The following is an 18,106-nucleotide window of genomic DNA, read 5'->3' as shown; positions in this document are numbered from 1 at the left end:
TGACCCTCCAAGTGACCTCAGCCAGACCTATCCTCGGGCCTTTTGCATTTCATCTGTGAAATGGGGCCACTGTGCCAACCCTGCTCCTCAGGAGAGCTCTGCCTATCTATTAAATGAGTCCCAGAAGGGGCAACGGGAATCTGACTCTGCAGTTCTCTCACCCCAGGAAAGAGTGGCATTGTCCCTGTGCAGGACAGAAGTGAGAAGAGAATGGACAGAGAGGGCCCCTACCCTGGGCTGTCCCTGAGCCAGGCATGATAGGGCCACACATGGGACTTTATGATTCCTCCCAGGGTGATGGGCCCTCTTATTTCCAACTCACCGGACAGAAAATTCACACTCCTGTATCTGGGCCTTGGCCAAACACTTTCATATGTCCAGGGCTCAGTTTATTCATCTCCAAAGAGATCGGAACTCAGGGTGAAGCTCGGAGGCTGCGCCGTGAACAGGGCTGGTAATTTCTTCAAACAGGTGGGAAGACTTTACGGGGGAGGAGGCTCTGAGCTGGACCTTCAGGATGAGCAGGATTCAGAGGGGTGGAGAAAGGAAAAAGGACATTCCAGGCCAAGGGCAGCGATTGCCTAAGCAAAGACCAGGAGGTGGAACCTGGAAGGTGAGCAGACCAGCCTGGCTGCCCAAAGCTGGACAAACAGGGAGAGGACTGGTGGCCCATTCCCCAGGGCTGTATGTTCTCATCTGCCCACCCTCCTGTTGTCCCCAACACTTCCCCAGGGTCCTGGGCACACACTCTCCTGTGTATGGGCTTCACCCTCAAACAGATGAAGGGCTTGAAGAGGTGATCCCAAGGGTCAGCCCAGTGTTGATTTTTTTCTTTCATAAAACCAATTTTTTTTAAGTGTTCTCATCCAGGCCCAACACAGTGGTTCTGCCCCTTGCTGACCCCGCCTCTCTCCAGCCCAGCCTGCCCCCCCCCCCCAGATGAAATCAGAAACATACAGCGGCTTCCTGTGCACAGGTCCCATTTATTGTAGAAAATAATAGCAATTACTGTGACAAAAAGATATTAAATTACAAAACAAACCAGAGAAAAGGCAGGAAAAAGCCCCAGGACTTACTAGGATGAAGGCCAAAGAAAAACCATTCCCCGGTCCAGGCTAACCAATGACCTTCATGGGGATGGCAGATCCAGAGGGGGCCAGTTTCAAGGAGTACAGCGTCTTCCTGCCGTGGCCACTGAGGTTGTAGGGAGGGTGGGAAAAGGTACCAGCAGCCAGGGCCACCTCTAAGGACCCCTCCCCTACCACTACCCAAACCAGTTTGTAGCATCTTCACCCCTCCCTTCTAAACCTGTCTGTCAACTGCGCCACAGGCAGGTGGATGAGTGAGGACCCAGCCATGGTCATGGCCACAGGTTTCCACAGGATGCACTCGGAGAGTGGGAAAGATCAAAAAAGGGCACCGTGGCCAACACAGGCATGGGCTGGGCACCCACTCAGAGAGCCCAAGCAAAGTCAGGGCTGAGCTGTCCTGGCCAGCAAGAGCCAGCTCCCCATCCACTGCCACACCCTGTTGCTGCCCCCCCCCCTTGTATCCACAGGCCGTTCAGAGGAGGGTGGCTAGGAAGTCTTTCAGTCCATCCTTGCTAGTGAGAGGCCTTAGGAAGGTGTCCAAGAGGGCTAGAAGGGGCGGAAGGCTGCTGGCCAATGGCCTGTCTCAGTCTCTGCCTGCCCATCCCCCCGCAGGCTGCGGACCATGGCAAGGCCATCCCGGGGTCACAGGTTGCGCCGAGCTCATTCCGGGGAGAAACAAAGCCGAGGGGGGTTGAATGGCGGCACCTTACACGTAGTTGCTGGCAGGGCCAGAGCGGGCGGCAGAGTACTTGGCAGAGTAGGGCTTGTCGGTGCGGGGTGGGCAGTTGCAGCAGAGCAGGGCCCCACCGAGCATCATCAGGCCTGCAGCTGCCCAGCCGATGTAGAGTGAGGCGCCTATCTCCCGCTTCTGACCAGAGGCAACCAGCGGATTGTAGAAATCGCGGATGATAGTGTTGGCTGTCCAGGACACAGGCACCATCACCAGCAGGCCAGCCAGGATGAACACCACACCTGCCACAATCATGATCTTGGCTTTGGGGCTCTCATCCTCCACGCAGTTGGTGCACTTGCCGCCCACCACGGACAGCAGCACGCCCAGCACAGCCAGGATGATGCAGACGACAATGAGGGCGCGGGCCGCCTGCAGATCCTGCGGCAGCGCCAGCATGGAATCATACACCTTGCACTGCATCTGGCCGGTGCTCTGCACCACGCAGTTCATCCACAGGCCCTCCCAGATGGTCTGCGACGTGACGATGTTGCTGCCGATGAAAGCCGTCACCCGCCACATGGGCAGCGCGCAGCTCAGTATGGCGCCCAGCCAGCCCAGCACGGCCAGCGCAATGCCCATCACCTGTAGCCCCATGGAGGCCATTGTTCAGTGTCTGCTGGGGTCTAGAACCTGGAAATCTTTGGTGATCCGGCCCTGGGAGCAGTAGAAATCCAAGTGCTGAGGATGGACACTCAGGGAAGCCTTTCACTTCGAATCTGAAGGCAAAGCCAGTTGGAGCGGCTGTGGAGTGTCTCTCCCAAAAAGTCCAAAACGCAAAGCCCAGTGAGTGTGACCAGACTGGTTTCTCCCTGCCAACAGCTGCCACACTGCTCTCCAGCTAGAGCTTGGGGGGGTTATATGTCTCCGTGGAGGGGCGGGGGCAGAGGGAGGGGTTTCAGTCCCTGGGGCCTTTCCCCGACCAGTTTCTCTGGATTCCTGAGCCCCAGCCAACAAAGGCATGGGCCCCTGAGTCATAATCTCTCTCTCTTTTTTAATATTGATTTCAGAGAGAGAGAAGAGAGAGACAGACAGATAGAGAGAGAAACATTGATTTGTTATTCCACTTATTTATGCATTCATTGGTTGATTCTTTTTTTTATTATTATTCATTTTAGAAAGAAGAGAGAGAGAGAGAAGGGGGGAGGAGGAGGAAGCATCAACTCCCATATGTGCCTTGACCAGGCAAGCCCAGGGTTTCGAACCGGCGACCTCAGCATTTCCAGGTCGACGCTTTATCCACTGCGCCACCACAGGTCAGGCTCATTGGTTGATTCTTATATGTGCCCTGACTGGGGATCAAACCCGCAACCTTGGCCTATGGGGGCAACAATCTACCCAACTGAACTACCGAGCCAGGACTTGGAGTCACAATCTCATAGGAAACTGCCCTCTCCCCCTGCAGCCAGGCCCATGCTGAGGTCAGCTGGGAGACAGACACTGAGTCACAACTCAAGTACCCGGAAGTGCCCAAACAGGGGGTCAGCCAGGTTTGGCAGGGTTTGGGACCTGAAGACCAGGGTCCTCATACCCCTGGGCTCCCTCATCCAAGCTTAGTGGGTGGACAGGGGTAGGGACCTTCAGGAAGGATGAAAGTGAGGATCAAGTCCTAAGCAAGTCAGAGCAGCCCCACCTTGATTACTGTTGTTGCCTCCTTCATCACTAGCCTGAGCACTACTGTTAAGATTCTCATGGACCATGCATTTGCCTCATGAGTAGTCTCGGCATTGGCTGAGGTCCAATTGATGAGGTCCACTTTGGGGGAACAAGGAGCTGGGGGGCGAGGACTCCTGGGTCTATCATCTACCCTCCCTGTCTCTCACCATTACCACCAGCTTCCCAGCCCTGCCAGAGGAGGGAACCTTGGCAGTGATGCCCTTTCTGCCAAAGAGAGAAGGAAGCATGTCCCCTGCCATGGACATTTTGGCCAGTGGGCTTCATTCCTGCGAGGACTGACCTGCTTAGCCGGACTGGGTGGGGGAGGTCACCGAGAGCAAGTCATGGGCCAGACCCTGGGGACATCAGTGTAGCAAATGGGTGTTTACTCTGTGAAGATATACAAAGCAGTTGTCAGATAAAGCCAGATGAGTGCAATGTCCCATGAGACTTCAAGGAGAGAGAAAACTCAGGCCTGGGTAGAGGTGGGGTTCTGAGGAAGAGGCTTGATAGTGAAGGGGCGCTACATTCTTAGGTTATACAGGGGTCTCAAACTCGCGGCCGTGCGGCCCGCCCACCAATTTTGTGCGGCCCGCAGACTAATCAAACTTCGTGGATTAATCTACGGGCCGCACAAAATTGGTGGGCGGGCCGCGAGTTTGAGACCCCTGGGTTATATGCAGAGGGCTGATAACAGAAATCTTCATGAATAGTCTCCCTGGAGTGGTGCAAGGTAGCAGAACTGGGTAGAAGAGAGGGAACTTTGAGGGCAAAGGTACCCCAGGATAGGAAAATGGAACCTTTCTGAAAACAAGAGGAATCCAATGTGACCAGAGACTGGGGGGTTGGGGAAGGAGCTGGAGTGAAAGGGCCAGAAATCTCTGCCTCCAGCATCACCAAGCCCCAGGGCTGTGCACAGAGGCACAGGGATGAGCAAGGGCACCGGATGCCAGTTTCAGGTCTCTACACACCTTTTAGAAAGGTATCTCTGGCCCTAACTAGATAATACCTCGGTTGGTTAGAGTATCATCCGGAAGACAAGAGGTTGCCGGTTCGATCCCCGGTCAGGGCACATCACATATAGGAACAGATTGTTCCTCTTTGTCTAAAATCAATAAAATAAACATTTTAAAAAATAGAAAGGTATCTCTGGAAACAGGATGGAGGTGGAAGCAGGGCCTGGGGTCCAGGATCAGAAAGGACCTGGTTCAAGGCAGGGGATTGAAGGAACCTAGAAGAAAGGGGCATTGTGGGAGTGAGAGAGAGTGGTTGAGGCTCAGCCCAGCTGGATCAAGGGAACCCTCAAGTGGATGCCTCAGGGGCCAGGGCTCCAAAATGTCCTTGAGCCCCCAGCATTGTCTAGCAGCTCACCTGGCACCCTGGGTTGGTTCATTCTAATGGAGATAAGAGGGCTTGAAGCTTCCTGCCAGAGAACCATTAAGCATGTATGATTTAGGCTGAAGACATCTGTGAGCCCTCTGCACATGGGAGGTGCTTGAGACAACTAATGAAGCACAAGGCTGTCTGGGACAATCTAGCAAAATGGAGGAGTAGAAACCTTGTATTGTGGTTGACTGTAAACACATCTGCCTTTCCTATGAGGCTGGGGATGCCTGGAGGACAAAAGCAATGCCTTATTCAACCTCAGAGGTCTGCACAGGGGTTGACACATAGTAGGTGCTCAATTAATGCTTGTGGAGCTCAATATTGCACAAGTCATTCCCCGGGTTCCCAGTGCCCTCCCCCACTTCCTCACATCTCCTTTCCTCCACAGAAACACGCCAAGACAAATAGGGATGGTTTCTGCCTGGACCACGCCTCCTTGGGCTTTCCTTACAAGGCTCTGAGGAACAGCACATTCAAGCCTGTAGGCTGAACAGCAGAGATAACTACCCTTCAAGATTGACAGTAAGTGCTTTCCTGCAATGACTTCATCACAGCCTCCCTGCCAGTAAGCTGGGCAGAGAATCTTATTACCTTTGCACAAATGGGTAAACTGAAGCCCAGAGAGGGCCAGGGCCTTGCCAGAGGAAGGGGTGGGCACTCCATCATTGCAGCCTCCTTACCCAGGTGCCCCTTACCTATTGTCTCAACCCTTCAGCAAGCTTTCTGATTACAGACGGGAGTTGGCCAGATGGCCAGATCATCCTCCCCCTTCTTGCCAACTTCCTACTGTTGTTCTCCTGGGACACAGCCAACTGGCACTTGTAAAAACAGGAGTGGGGGAGAGGAAGCATGCAGGCCCTATAACTTTTCACCTGTGGCCCAACAGAAATGACTAAGAAGCTGCCCTTCTCTGCTCAGCCCAGCCAAGCACAAAAGAGATGGGGGAGGGGCAGAAACTAGCGGGAGGGCAGGTGCAGCAGGGGATCAGACAAAGAGCAGACCTAGAGCAGGGGAGGTATGTGTGCGGCTCAGGTGTAAAGGGGGAGCAAGAAGAGGTCCTGGGGGAATTGTAAACAGCTCTGCACCTGAGTGGAGCTGGAGAGATAATTGTTGATGCTTGATTTACTTTAGGAGCTAGTAGCTGGGTCCCACCCGCCTGTTACAGGAAAATTACCAGCAAAGCCAAAACGCCTTTCTAGTACTCACTCTGGCTCCCTGAGCCTGGCCCCTCTGACAGCTCAGACAGCCTTTTACTGTGACACTTTATAATGTGTCTGCCATTCATCACCTTTGCTTTTATCAAGGACAGCCCTCTCCCCCATCAGACCAGTGTACCCATCCCTGCCCACCCCATAGCCATAATATCAGCCCCGTGACCTCAGAGAAGCCCATCCCTCTCTGAGCCTCATCCATCTCTGACATCTTAGCACTTGTCTAAGATGAATGTGAAATGAGATGAGGATGTGAAAATGCTTTGTGAGCTGAAAAGCTTTGAGTACCATGAGGAAGAAGGAACCAGTTCGAGGCACAAAACAGTTACCCCTCACTGTGGTCCTGCTCACACCAGATGAGCTAGGGCTTCTTCTTTTTTTTTTACAGAGGGAGAAAGTCAGAGAGAGGGATAGATAGGGACAGACAGACAGGAACAGAGAGAGATGAGAAGCATCAATCAGTTTTTCATTGTGACACCTCAGTTGTTCATTGATTGCTTTCTCACATGTGCCTTGACCGTGGGCCTTCAGCAGACTGAGTAACCCCTTGCTCGAGCCAGCGGCCTTGGGTCCAAGCTGGTGAGCTTTTGCTCAAACCAGATGAGCCCGCGCTCAAGCTGGCGACCTTGGGGTCTCGAACCTGGGTCTTCCGCATCCCAATCCGACGCTCTATCCACTGTGCCACCGCCTGGTCAGCAAGAGCTAGGACATCTTACACCCCTGTTTCCAGAGCCTCAGGGTCTCAAACAAATCCTTGATCAAAATACAACACATACCTCAGTGCCCTGCACCCAGCTCCTTGGGTGTCCATAAAAAAAGGGGTAAATTCTTTCATCCAACCCGGAGCTGTTCTGCTGCCTTCAGAGCCCAGAGCCATGCCAGTCCTGTCAGAGTCTTGCTAGGGTAGCCAAAAGAATCTCAGAACCTGAAGTGAGGTGAGGTGACCAGGGCACTGGATAGGTGGCAAGGAGGTCTCATGTCTGGCACCTGCGATGGACCTTTCTGAGAAGCAATGCAGTGGATTCCAGTCTCAGGACCTTACTCTTTACCTTCCAGGACCTGGAATACTAAGGCCAGGGGAGCCAGTACCAACTTAAAGTTATTCCTCCCCACCAAACATGTTTTGATCTTTATAAAAATCAAAAGAAAATAAATATTATAAATATATTTAAGCAGTGGGGGGATTCAGCCAGTTCACACTGGTTCAGCAGAACCGATACTTAATTTTGTGTTGAGTTCAGCGAACCGGTTGTTAAAATGGCACTTGTAATCAGGGTTTTCTCTAAGAGGGTGCCTGGGCAGCTGTTCAATGTGGAAATCACAAATTTACATTCCTTACTCTTTTTTAACATACATCTGCGCAACAGCGTATTCTAAGCGCCCGTAGTAATGTTCACTCCATCCATAGGTGAAAAAAATCGCAAGTAAGGATGCCAATCAAGAAGCAATATGGCAATATCTTAAATAACAGTTTATTGTGTTTTGTCAGGTATTATTTAATATTTTTTCATTAGTATGTTAAAACTCTTTCTATAACATAATCTAGTTCTGTTTACCTCTTTTATTGTTCTTATTTAAGTATTAAGTTCATGAAATAATAAACTACCTTTCAGTATATCATTTTTTATACTTCTAACAATCATTAGGGCAGAGCACTGGTTGTTAAATGATTTGAATCCCACCACTGTATTTAAGGATATAATAAATATCTTTATAAAACTGGAGAAAAAAAAGGAAGGAGTCACTCTCAGCTCAAAAATTAGTCTAGCTGGAGGTTGGTCCAAAACTATTTCTTTTTGAAGAAGTTCACTGACTTCTCAGACCACAGACAGAAGTTAAAATTCTAGGTTTTTTTTAACCAGAGACAACGCCATTATGTTATAAAAATTTCTAATTTCAGTCTGTGACCTGCAGTGGGGTGTCATAATCCTCTGTGAGTGTACAAGCACTTCAGGGCCAGCTCCCTGGACTGTTCCAAAGGAGGATTTCCCAGAATCTTATAGCAAACAGGCAGACCATTCCCAACCTGGCTGGTGTGGACTGGCCACCTTCTGCCTGGTTCTGGAAGCAATGGGGATTCCACCAGGGCGGGCCCAGCCATGGCCAGAAGGGCTGGGAGGTCCCCAGGCTGGGGCTTTCAGAATCTACGGGAAGCTGTGGTGACTGACCCCTTTGTGGCTCTCATCTGCAATGACCCCAGCCCTCTCTGGGTCGAGTCCCACTCTGCCACTACCAGTTCTGTGACATTGGGCAATAGAATTAAACTCTCTCAACCAATTCCCTCATCTGGGTAAGAGGATGACACCTCCCTCCCAGGCTCTGGGAGGCTCGGTGAAGACACGCAGTGAAGGCCCAGGAGCTGGGCCTACCGAGATTCCTCTGGCTTCCCTAACAGAGGGTCCAGTGGGTCAAGCGCAGACTCTAGAAAGCCACAGGCCTTGGACTCAGAAGTGGAGGTCCAGCCTAGGCTAAGCAGGTAGCTCCCGGGGTCTCGGCCCTGCGGCCAGTGCCAGTGGCCATTCTCTCACTTGGCCCAGGACCGGGTAATGACAGACCTGACTGCACAGGAGGCCTAGCTGCCCAGCTGGCCAGACTGGCTGAGCAGGTGCTGCCCCCAGGCTGGGCCCCACGTGGGCTGAGAGAGAAGGTGGGGGTGGGGGAGGCCACAGGTGAGGAGTCTCCCAGGAAGAGAAGCAAGGCCACACTGTGACCTGCTGCCTGGAGTCCCATAGTCCAGGCAGAAAGGGCAGCTCTCGGGACAGGATTGAAAGACAGGAGACGGGGCAAAGAGAGGGAGCAGCTGAGTGAGATGTTGGAAGCTCAGTGAATGGACTTAGAGAGAGGCTCAGATGGGGGAAAGGGGAGGAGATTTAATGAGAGAATGGGACTTTTTTTTAGTGGGTTTTTAAAATTAGTGCATCCAGCCCTGGCCGTACAGCTTGGTTGGTTGTCCTGATACAAAAAGGTTGCAGGTTCGATCCCCCATCAGGGCACATACAGGAAGAGATCGATGTTTTTGTCTCTCTCTCTCTCTCCCTCTCCTTCTAAAATCAGTCAATCAATAAAGCACCTTTCAACTTAGTGCATCTACCTGGCCTGTGGTGGTGCAGTGGATAGAATGTCAGCCTGGAATGCTGATGTTGCCGGTTCTAAACCCCGGGCTTGCCTGGTCAAGGCACATGCAGGAAGCAACTACCAGTTGATGCTTCCTGCTCCTCCCCCACCCCCACCCCTGCCTTTCTCTCTCTCTCTCTCTCTCTCTCTCTCTCTCTACTCTCTAAAATCAATAAATAAAATCTTTTAAAATAATTTTTTTTAGATCAGTGCATCCAACTCCAGCTTCCATCTGTTGGTTTCAAAAGCCCCATATTCACCTGGCCAGTTAGATCAGTTGGTTAAAGCGTCATCCCAACACACTCCAAGGTTGCAGGTTTGATTTCCTGCTCAGGACACACACAGGAATCAACCAATGAATGCATAAATAAGTGGAACAACAAATTGATGTTTCTCTCTCACTCCTTCTCTCTCTCTGAAATCAATCTCTTTTTTTATAAATTTATTTTTATTTTATTTATTCATTTTTAGAAAGAAGAGAGAGACAGAGAGGAGAGAGAGAGACAGAGAGAGGGAGAAGGGGGGAGGAGCTGGAAGCATCAACTCCCATATGTGCCTTGACCAGGCAAGCCCAGGGTTTCGAACCGGTGACCTCAGCATTTCCAGGTCGATGCTATATCCACTGCGCCACCACAGGTCAGGCCAATCTTTTTGTTTTTAAATCCTCACAAATAAAAGTAAAAATAACAACCAAAAAAAAAAATCCCCACATTCATTGATGACCTTGGCTTCCTCACCATCCCACCCAGCTCTCCAGCCCTTCCTAGGCCACTCCGCTGCTTCTCAGAGAGGCCCATCCCGGGTGCCAGACATGGGACCTCCTTCCCAGCCCCCCCCCGCCCCCTGCTCCCCTACCTCACTTTAGTGATGACTTCTTCTCTAATGGTCGTGAGCTCAACTTTTCAGAAGCAGTGGAAGGAGAGGCCTTGAAGACCAGGGGATCCCAGAGGACTTTCCAACCTGAGGGCACAGTCAGCTCCTCCCAGCCTCACTCTCCCCAGCTAGGGAAGTCTCCTTTTATCCTCTCTCAGTCAGCTGGTCAGCACACATTTTTGAGCACCTGTTATGTACCAGACACTTGGCTAGGTGCCTTAGTATTTTTTAAAAAAATATCATTTTCTCTTACTGCAAAACTATGCAGGGCATTATCATTCCCATCTTAGAGATGAGAAAATAAGGCTGTGATTGCTGATGTGACATTCCAGGGCCACCAGAATAATGACAAGATCAGGATTCACAGTAGCCTTGCCTGACCCTGGGGCTCATTTTCTACACCCACCCTATCATTTATTACTCCTCTTTTGTTTCTCCTTTCTTTCTTTCACAAAGAATGTACTGAGGACCTGCACTGGGCCAGCCAGACTGGGCATGGATTTCAGCAGGGAATTGGGCTGATGCCTGCCCTCACCCCCCCACACACCTGACCATCTAAATAGCCAACTCCTGACACCAGAGAAGCCAGCTTTATGTGAACTCTGGAGAGGAAACAGCCTCCCCAAGGCTCAGGGCAGGCTTCCTGGAGGAGGTGGCAGGTGAAGAGGGGACCTGAGGGGTAAGTAAAAGCTTAGAAGTTTATGAAGAAAGAGTTCTCCAAAATGGGGGGTGGCAAGCGGCAGAGCTAGGGGCCTCCGAGGGGCCTGGAGCTGGGCAGGTGACGGAACTGGCCTGGAAAGCAAGTTGGGCAGCTCAGGGAAAGGCTTAAGCACCCAGCCCAGGAACGCAGGGACGCAGGAGCCAGGGACAGGTTTTGAGCAAAGGCAGGCCCTGCCAGATGTGATTTGTGGGCAGAGGCAGATTAAGGTCGGTTGAAGCCCTGGGTGCAGAAGAAAATATTAGGCCCCTTACATTAGAAAAAAGTGTAAAGTTGAGGTTTTGCGGGGCCCTTCAGAAGTGGGGGCCCAGCCCCTCCCCCCCGTTAAATCCGCCTCTGCTTGTGGGAGGTAACTGGGCCAGTGTGGCAGGTGGTTGTAGGGGAAGAGACAGGAGGGCCGCTCCACTGTGGTTGGATGATAGCGCCTCCAACCAGAAGGGGTGGGGCTTCTTTGAGGGCATATCTTGATGCAGCACCATCTCAGACGCCCAGAGCAGCCCCCTGGCCCCAGGTCCAGAACAGGCCTGGTCTCTAATGGGCAGAGCCAGGGTGGGGGGTAGGGTCATCCCAGTCTGCTTCCTCTCCACTCTGGTGAGAGCCTCAGAGGGTCCTGGAACCCAGCACCCTTCTCCAAGAAGCCAGGGCAGGTCAAGCACCTGATGACGACAGCTTACAGAGGAGCTGTCTCTGCTTCCATGACACACTGAGAGGGAGAGAGAAACCAGCAGACTGATCAGGGGACTCCCGGGCAGGCAGCCAGTGAGTCAGTGCTGACAGGCCAGGGACAAAACCCAGAAGTCTAGGGATCATCAGTGCCCCAGCCCCAGGTGACTCAGAAATTAGATTGCCCCTCCCTCCCAGTGCAGAGGCCCCCAGACCTGGCCTTCCGGGCATCCAACCTCTCCCCTGCTCCATGCCTCCTGGCATGGGTGGGTAGATACCACCCATGCTCATTCCTGGCACACACAGATCCTGACCCCTTGCCTTCTTGGGACCCAGAGGCCCAGCTGCCAGATCTTGGCCTTACTGCCAGATGCTCCTACAGGCCCAGCCTGGCCGGCAACCCTCATTCCCTGCTGGCTCCCGGTTCTGGATCAGACTAGCCCCAAGGAAGGGCACGCCCCACCCCGACCTGCCTCATCAGCTGGGGAGCAGAAAGTGGGGCCAAGCCTGGAACAGCCACACTTGTGGTTAGGTTTGAACTTTTTTATTTTGAATGTTCTTTTTATAGCAGGGCTTAACTTACATGTTTGAACTTTTGACATCTGCCTTGTGCCTGAGTACTCACTCAATCATACCCTCACTCGCTCCCTTATTTTGCACACTCCCTGCTTCTCTCCAACTGGGCTGGGGGAACTGACGATGCCCAGGGGCTGGGCAGCCACCATGGGCTCAGTGTCCCTGCCCCTCAGTATCACCCCCACAGTTCACCCAGGTCAGGCCTCCCCACCTGCAGGCTCTGCGAAGCTCCTACCACACACTCGAGCGTGCAACAAGGGTCCCAACTTTCTTTTTTTTTTTTAACTAATACAGCAGGCTTTTCTTTTTTATTTTTCTTTCTTTATTTAATTTTTAGCAAGAAAGAGAGAGACAGAGACAGAGAGATGAGAAACATCAACTCCTAGTTACATCACTTTAGTTGTTCATTGATTGCTTCTCATACTGTAGCAGGAAGCGACCCAACGGAGGATAAGACACTCAGATAACTTGATCAGAGGAAAGAGAATTTATTAAAAGCCGGTGGAGCACGTGAGAATAGTAGCTCCAAAGACACATATTCCCCGAGATTTTCTTACAGGTTATATACCTTTTACAGAATACATGTGTCCATGCAAGGGGCTGGTGATCCCTTTGTCTAGAGGTATATGTCATTCTCATGACTCCAGGAGGGGAGGGTGAGTTTTGGTGGGGTCAGCAAGGGGAAAGGGGTTTCAGGACCACAGTTCTCAGCTACAAGTCCTGTCCTTGCTTTCTATTGTAACCGGCTCCAGGCAACCTTTCAGGAAACTATAAAAAGTAGTTAATCTAGGCCCTGGCCGGTTGGCTCAGCGGTAGAGCGTCGGCCTGGCGTGCGGGGGACCAGGGTTCGATTCCCGGCCAGGGCACACAGGAGAAGCGCCCATTTGCTTCTCCACCCCCCCCCTCCTTCCTCTCTGTCTCTCTCTTCCCCTCCCGCAGCCAAGGCTCCATTGGAGCAAAGATGGTCCAGGCTCTGGGGATGGCTCCTTGGCCTCTGCCCCAGGCGCTAGAGTGGCTCTGGTCGTGGCAGAGCCAAGCCCCGGAGGGGCAGAGCATCGCCCCCTGGTGGGCAGAGCATCGCCCCTGGTGGGCGTGCCGGGTGGATCCCAGTCGGGTGCATGCGGGAGTCTGTCTGACTGTCTCTCCCCGTTTCCAGCTTCAGAAAAATACAAAAAAATACAAAAAAAAAAAAAAAGAAGTAGTAGATCTACACCTGGCTGACTCAGTTGCCCCCCTGCAGGCTGCTTTCCTCTTGCATTCTTTCCATTTCTTCCTTCTCAGGGAAGAGGGGGCCTGCCCCTCCTTCCTCAATATGTGCCTTGACTGTGGGCGGGAGGGGGCTCCAGCCAAGCCAGTGACCTTTTGCTCAAGCCTTCCTTGGGTTCAAGTCAGTTACCTTTGAGCTTAAGCCAGTGACCGTGGGATCATGTCTATGATCCCATGCTTAAGCCAGCAGCCCCACGCTCAAGCTGGCAACCCTGTACTCAAGCTGGATGAGCTCGCCCGCAAGCCAATGACCTCGGGGTTTCGAACCTGAGTCCTCAGCATCTCAGTTCGATGCTCTCTATCCACTGCACCACCAGTGGATTAAAAGGCTTTATTTCTTTTCAATCAACTCCATTCCAGTTCTTTGCTATTCCAGCAAGCTGACGGGACTCTCAATCTCAATCGTTCTTAAAGCTCCTTCTCTGAGCTTCAGGGATATTCCAAGTCCCAGGACATTGGGAACTCCTTCTTGTTCAGTTACTGCCAAGCCCTGGCTGCCATAGAAACCTCCAGGCTCCAGTCTATGTGCCCTCCTCAGTGTCCCAGGCACACTGAGGAATCAGAAATCATTGGCTGGGAGCCATGTAGCCATCAACTGAAAGGTTTCACTTTTGTTCCTGTGAAAACTGCCACAGTGACCTTTCAACACACACTCATCTTCCCCACTCACCCATAGAAGTCTCCCTGGCACTCCCTAAGTGAGCAAGACGATGTCTTACCTCAGCTGTAGATACTAAAGTCTGCCCTAGTCTGGCCCAGCCTCCTGTCCTGCTTCATATCCTGATATCCTGACCACCTGTCTGGCCACCACACCCACCAGCCACTCATCCCTCACTAAGCTTTGAGTAAGTAGTTTGAGTAGTGAGGGCCCACGAGTCTTAGCACATGCTGAGGCTCCTGCCTGAAGTGCCAAATGGCAAACCCTGTCCCATCCTTCACACCCCAGCTCCAAAGCTGTTCAGGGACTGCCTCAGGGCTCCCCCAAATGCTTGCCATCACTCCCATGAGAGTACTCGCCACACTGTGTGGATGTGGCTTCTTCCTCCCGCCTAACTGCAGCTAGTCTGGGAGTTCTTTGAAGACAGGGACAGCATTTTCTTCTTCTCCACCTTCCCCAGGAACAGCCTCTGTGTGTCAGAATATGCATCAATGACAAGCTACTGAATTAATATTATTACTAAACAAGAGTAAAAAAAAGAAGCCAGATATTGATCTAAATAAAGGAAGGAAGGAATGAACGAACGAACGAATGAATGAATGAATAAATGAATAAATAAATAAATGGAGGAGAAGAGCCAAATCTCCCATGCAGAAAAGCTCCAAAAAATGTATGTGGATACGGAGCCCTCATGGAGGGGGAGCATAAGCCATCCTCCTCAAGTATGGACTGCATAGTGACTTCCTTCCAATGAAGACAATATGGAAAAGAAGAACTTTACAGTGGAAAAACCTGTCAAACACTGCCTCAGCCTGGTGATCAAGGTCAACGTCAACAGCCATAACTCATGCTGATAGTATGTATGTCCTTGATATACTCTGGGGGGAAAATGGCACTTGACCTCCATGCTCTTCTTCTTCAGAACCCATAATCCCAGTCTAATCATGAGAAAAACATCAGACAAATTGCAGTAGAGGAACGTTCTATATGTCTGGTCAGGATGCCTCAAAGCTGTCAAAGCTATCAAAAAGAAGAAAAGTCTGAGAAATTGTGGCAGCCCAGAGGAGCATCTAAGGAGACAAAAGCAATCTGGCATCTTTGATGGGGTTCTCGGAGCAAAAATGTCTATTAGGTAAAAGCCAAATAAATAAAATACAGGGGGTCCTCGGGTTATGACACAGTTCTGTTTCTACGACAGTGACATAACCTGAATTTTGGTGTAAGTCGAAACATACCCTAGCCTGTTACTTACTTATCCTAACACAGTTTTAAAATCATAATCTAGAACATAAAAACACAACTAAGCCACAGAAAAAAAGAAAAGGACATAAATATCCTACTGCATACTGTACTGTAGTAACAGAAAAAATGAGTGTAAAAAAAATTCCTTACCTTTATTCCTGTGGTTGGCTTGCACACTGGAGGGGGCATTGCAAAGTAGGAGAGAATGACCTATTGGGAGGAGGAAGCTGGAGAGGCAGGAGAACCTGCAGAAGGTGCTGGAGATACTGGGTCAGGTGAATCAGGGTTGCCTATGGAACATGCAGGAGACACTGGAGATGATTCTACCTGTACTACAGGTGTTTCATCTTGAGAAGCAACTGATGTGGAGGGTACAGGATCTGTTGCAGGCCTCTCTCTACCCTCTTCCCCCCCCCTTTTTTTTTTACAGAGACAGAGTGAGAGTCAGAGAGAGGGATAGACAGGAACGCAGAGAGATGAGAAGCATCAGTCATCAGTTTTTTGTTGCGACACCTTAGTTGTTCATTGATTGCTTTTTCACATGTGCCTTGACCGCGGGCCTTCAGCAGACCAAGTAATGCCTTGCTTGAGCCAGTAACCTTGGGTCCCAGCTGGTGAGCTTTGCTCAAACCAGCTGAGCCCGCGCTCAAGCTGGCGACCTCGGGGTCTCGAACCTGGGTCCTCCGCATCCCAGTCCGACACTCTATCCACTGTGCCACCACCTGGCCAGGCATCTCTCTACCTTCTTAAAGAATTGTTGCAGGCTAGTCAGAAGTGTTGATGATCTCTTCCAAAATCTGCCTATAGCATTGCAAGGCATCCATAACAGCTCTGTAGACCTCACTGAATTTGTCATTGCTGGGGTCCTCAGCCTGAAATTTTGCCAACCCATCCCCTACCATAGAAAAGCCTTCTGCCAAACCCTTGGTAGTAAATCTCTTGGGTTCTGGGGTCTATGTCTCTTCCTCTTCAATCAGCTGCTTCTCAGCAGACAGCTCCTCTCCGTGTGATGCCAGTAGCTCTCTGACATCCTCAGCCTATGCTAATGGCGTCTCAATTTTTTTAAGTTTTTATGGGAGTGAGCATCATAAACTCAAAACATCATATGTAGAGACTATGTAATCTGAGGACCCCCTGTAAAGACTTTAGTTAGTAATAATGTATCGATATTGGCTCATTAATTGAAGTAAATGTGGCATACTAATATAAGATGTTAATAATAAGAACACTGGGGCCGGTTAGCTCAGTGGTAGAGCGTCGGCCTGGTGTGCAGGAGTCCAGGGTTTGATTCCCGGCCAGGGCACACAGGAGAAGCGCCCATCTGTTTCTCCACCCCTCCCCCTCTCCTTCCTCTCTGTCTCTCTCTTCCCCTCCCGCAGCCGAGGCTCCATTTGAGCAAAGTTGGCCCGGGCGCTGGGGATGGCTCTGTGGTCTCTGCCTCAGGTGCTAGAATGGCTCTGGTTGCAACAGAGCGACACCCCAGATGGGCAGAGCATCGCCCCCTGGTTGGCATGCCGGGTGGATCCTGGTCGGGCGCATGCGGGAGTCTGTCTGCCTCCCCGTTTCCATCTTCAGAAAAATACAAAAAAAAAAAATTTTTTTAAAAATAAGAAGAAGAACACTGGGTGTGGGAGTTACCATATCCCCATGTATAAGACACACCCTTTTTGAAAATTTGGGGTCTAAAAACTGGGTGCATCTTTTTTTTGTGACAGAGACAGAGAGGGATAGATAGGGACAGACAGACAGGAAGGGAGAAAGATGAGAAGCATCAGTTCTTCGTTGCAGCACCTTAGTTGTTCATTGATTGCTTTCTCATATGTACCTTGACTGGGGTGGAGGGCTACTGCAGACCGAGTAACCCCTTACTCAAGCCAGCGACCTTGGGCTCAAGCTGGTGAGCCTTGCTCAAACCAGATGAGCCTGCGCTCAAGTCAGCGACCTCTGGGTGTTGAACCTGGGTCCTTCGTGTCCCAGTCCAACACTATCCATTGCACCACCGCCTGGTCAGGCTAAAAACTTGGTGCATCTTATACAGTGGTTGTAGATATTTTTACTTGCATTTCCCGCTTTTTCACGTTTGTTTTTGTGCTCATTGTTGAAGACAGTGATTCATCATTAGACACAGATGAGGACAAGCTAATGGATGGGAGTTTTGACAGTGATGAGGAGTTGTATGAATTTTATGATGAATAAAACTTGAGTTCAATAACTTTATGTAATACATTTATTTTCAAATATTGGGCCCCAAAGTTAAGGTGTGTCTTATACATGGGGGAATACGTATGAGAACTCTCTGTACTATATTCTCAATATTTCTGTGAATCTAAAACTGTTCTAAAAAATAAAGTATTTTTGTTTAATTACTATATTTAATAAAGCCTTTTTTTTTCCCCCTCTTTTCTGAAGCTGGAAACGGGGAGAGACAGTCAGACAGACTCCCGCATGCGCCCGACTGGGATCCACTTGGCACGCCCACCAGGGGCGATGCTCTGCCCCTCCGGGGCGCCGCTCTGCCGCGACCAGAGCCACTCTAGCGCCTGGAGCAGAGGCCAAGGAGCCATCCCCAGTGCCCGGACCATCCCCGCTCCAATGGAGCCCCCTGGCTGCGGGAGGGGAAGAGAGAGACAGAGAGGAAGGAGGGGAGGGGCTGGAGAAGCAAATGGGCACCTCTCCTATGCGCCCTGGCCGGGAATCGAACCCGAGTTCCCCACACGCCAGGCCGACGCTCCACCATCGAGCCAACCGGCCAGGGCCAATAAAGCCTATTTTTAAAGAGAAGGAAAGAAGAAAATAAAGAGCTAGAGGAGCCTCCCCTCCCCTCTCCAGGAGCCTTCCTGGCTCACACTTGGGCAGCGAAGGGGCATCGAGGTGCCAGCACGCAGGACTCAGCACTCAGCCTGCTCTTGTTCCAGAAGCGCT

General features: G+C 51.1%; 1 protein-coding gene across 1 annotated transcript; it reads right to left on the bottom strand.

The window, feature by feature from the left end:
- Positions 1-963: 963 nt before the first annotated feature.
- CLDN4 (claudin 4) lies at positions 964-2,651 on the bottom strand. The gene has a single exon (XM_066382390.1). It carries the CDS (start codon positions 2,425-2,427, stop codon positions 1,798-1,800), a length of 630 nt encoding a protein of 209 aa, XP_066238487.1. The 5' UTR covers positions 2,428-2,651; the 3' UTR covers positions 964-1,797.
- Between the last annotated feature and the right edge of the window lie 15,455 nt (positions 2,652-18,106).

Source organism: Saccopteryx leptura, chromosome 4 (assembly GCF_036850995.1).
Source record: "Saccopteryx leptura isolate mSacLep1 chromosome 4, mSacLep1_pri_phased_curated, whole genome shotgun sequence".
In the NCBI taxonomy this organism is placed as follows: domain Eukaryota; kingdom Metazoa; phylum Chordata; class Mammalia; order Chiroptera; family Emballonuridae; genus Saccopteryx; species Saccopteryx leptura.
The sequence above is the reverse complement of the archived record's forward strand: the minus strand, read 5'-3'. Positions and strand labels throughout refer to the sequence as shown.

Bases quoted from the DNA above. Each gene is read 5' to 3' on its own strand.
- CLDN4 (XM_066382390.1), bottom strand. From the start codon at position 2,427: ATGGCCTCCATGGGGCTACAGGTGATGGGCATTGCGCTGGCCGTGCTG.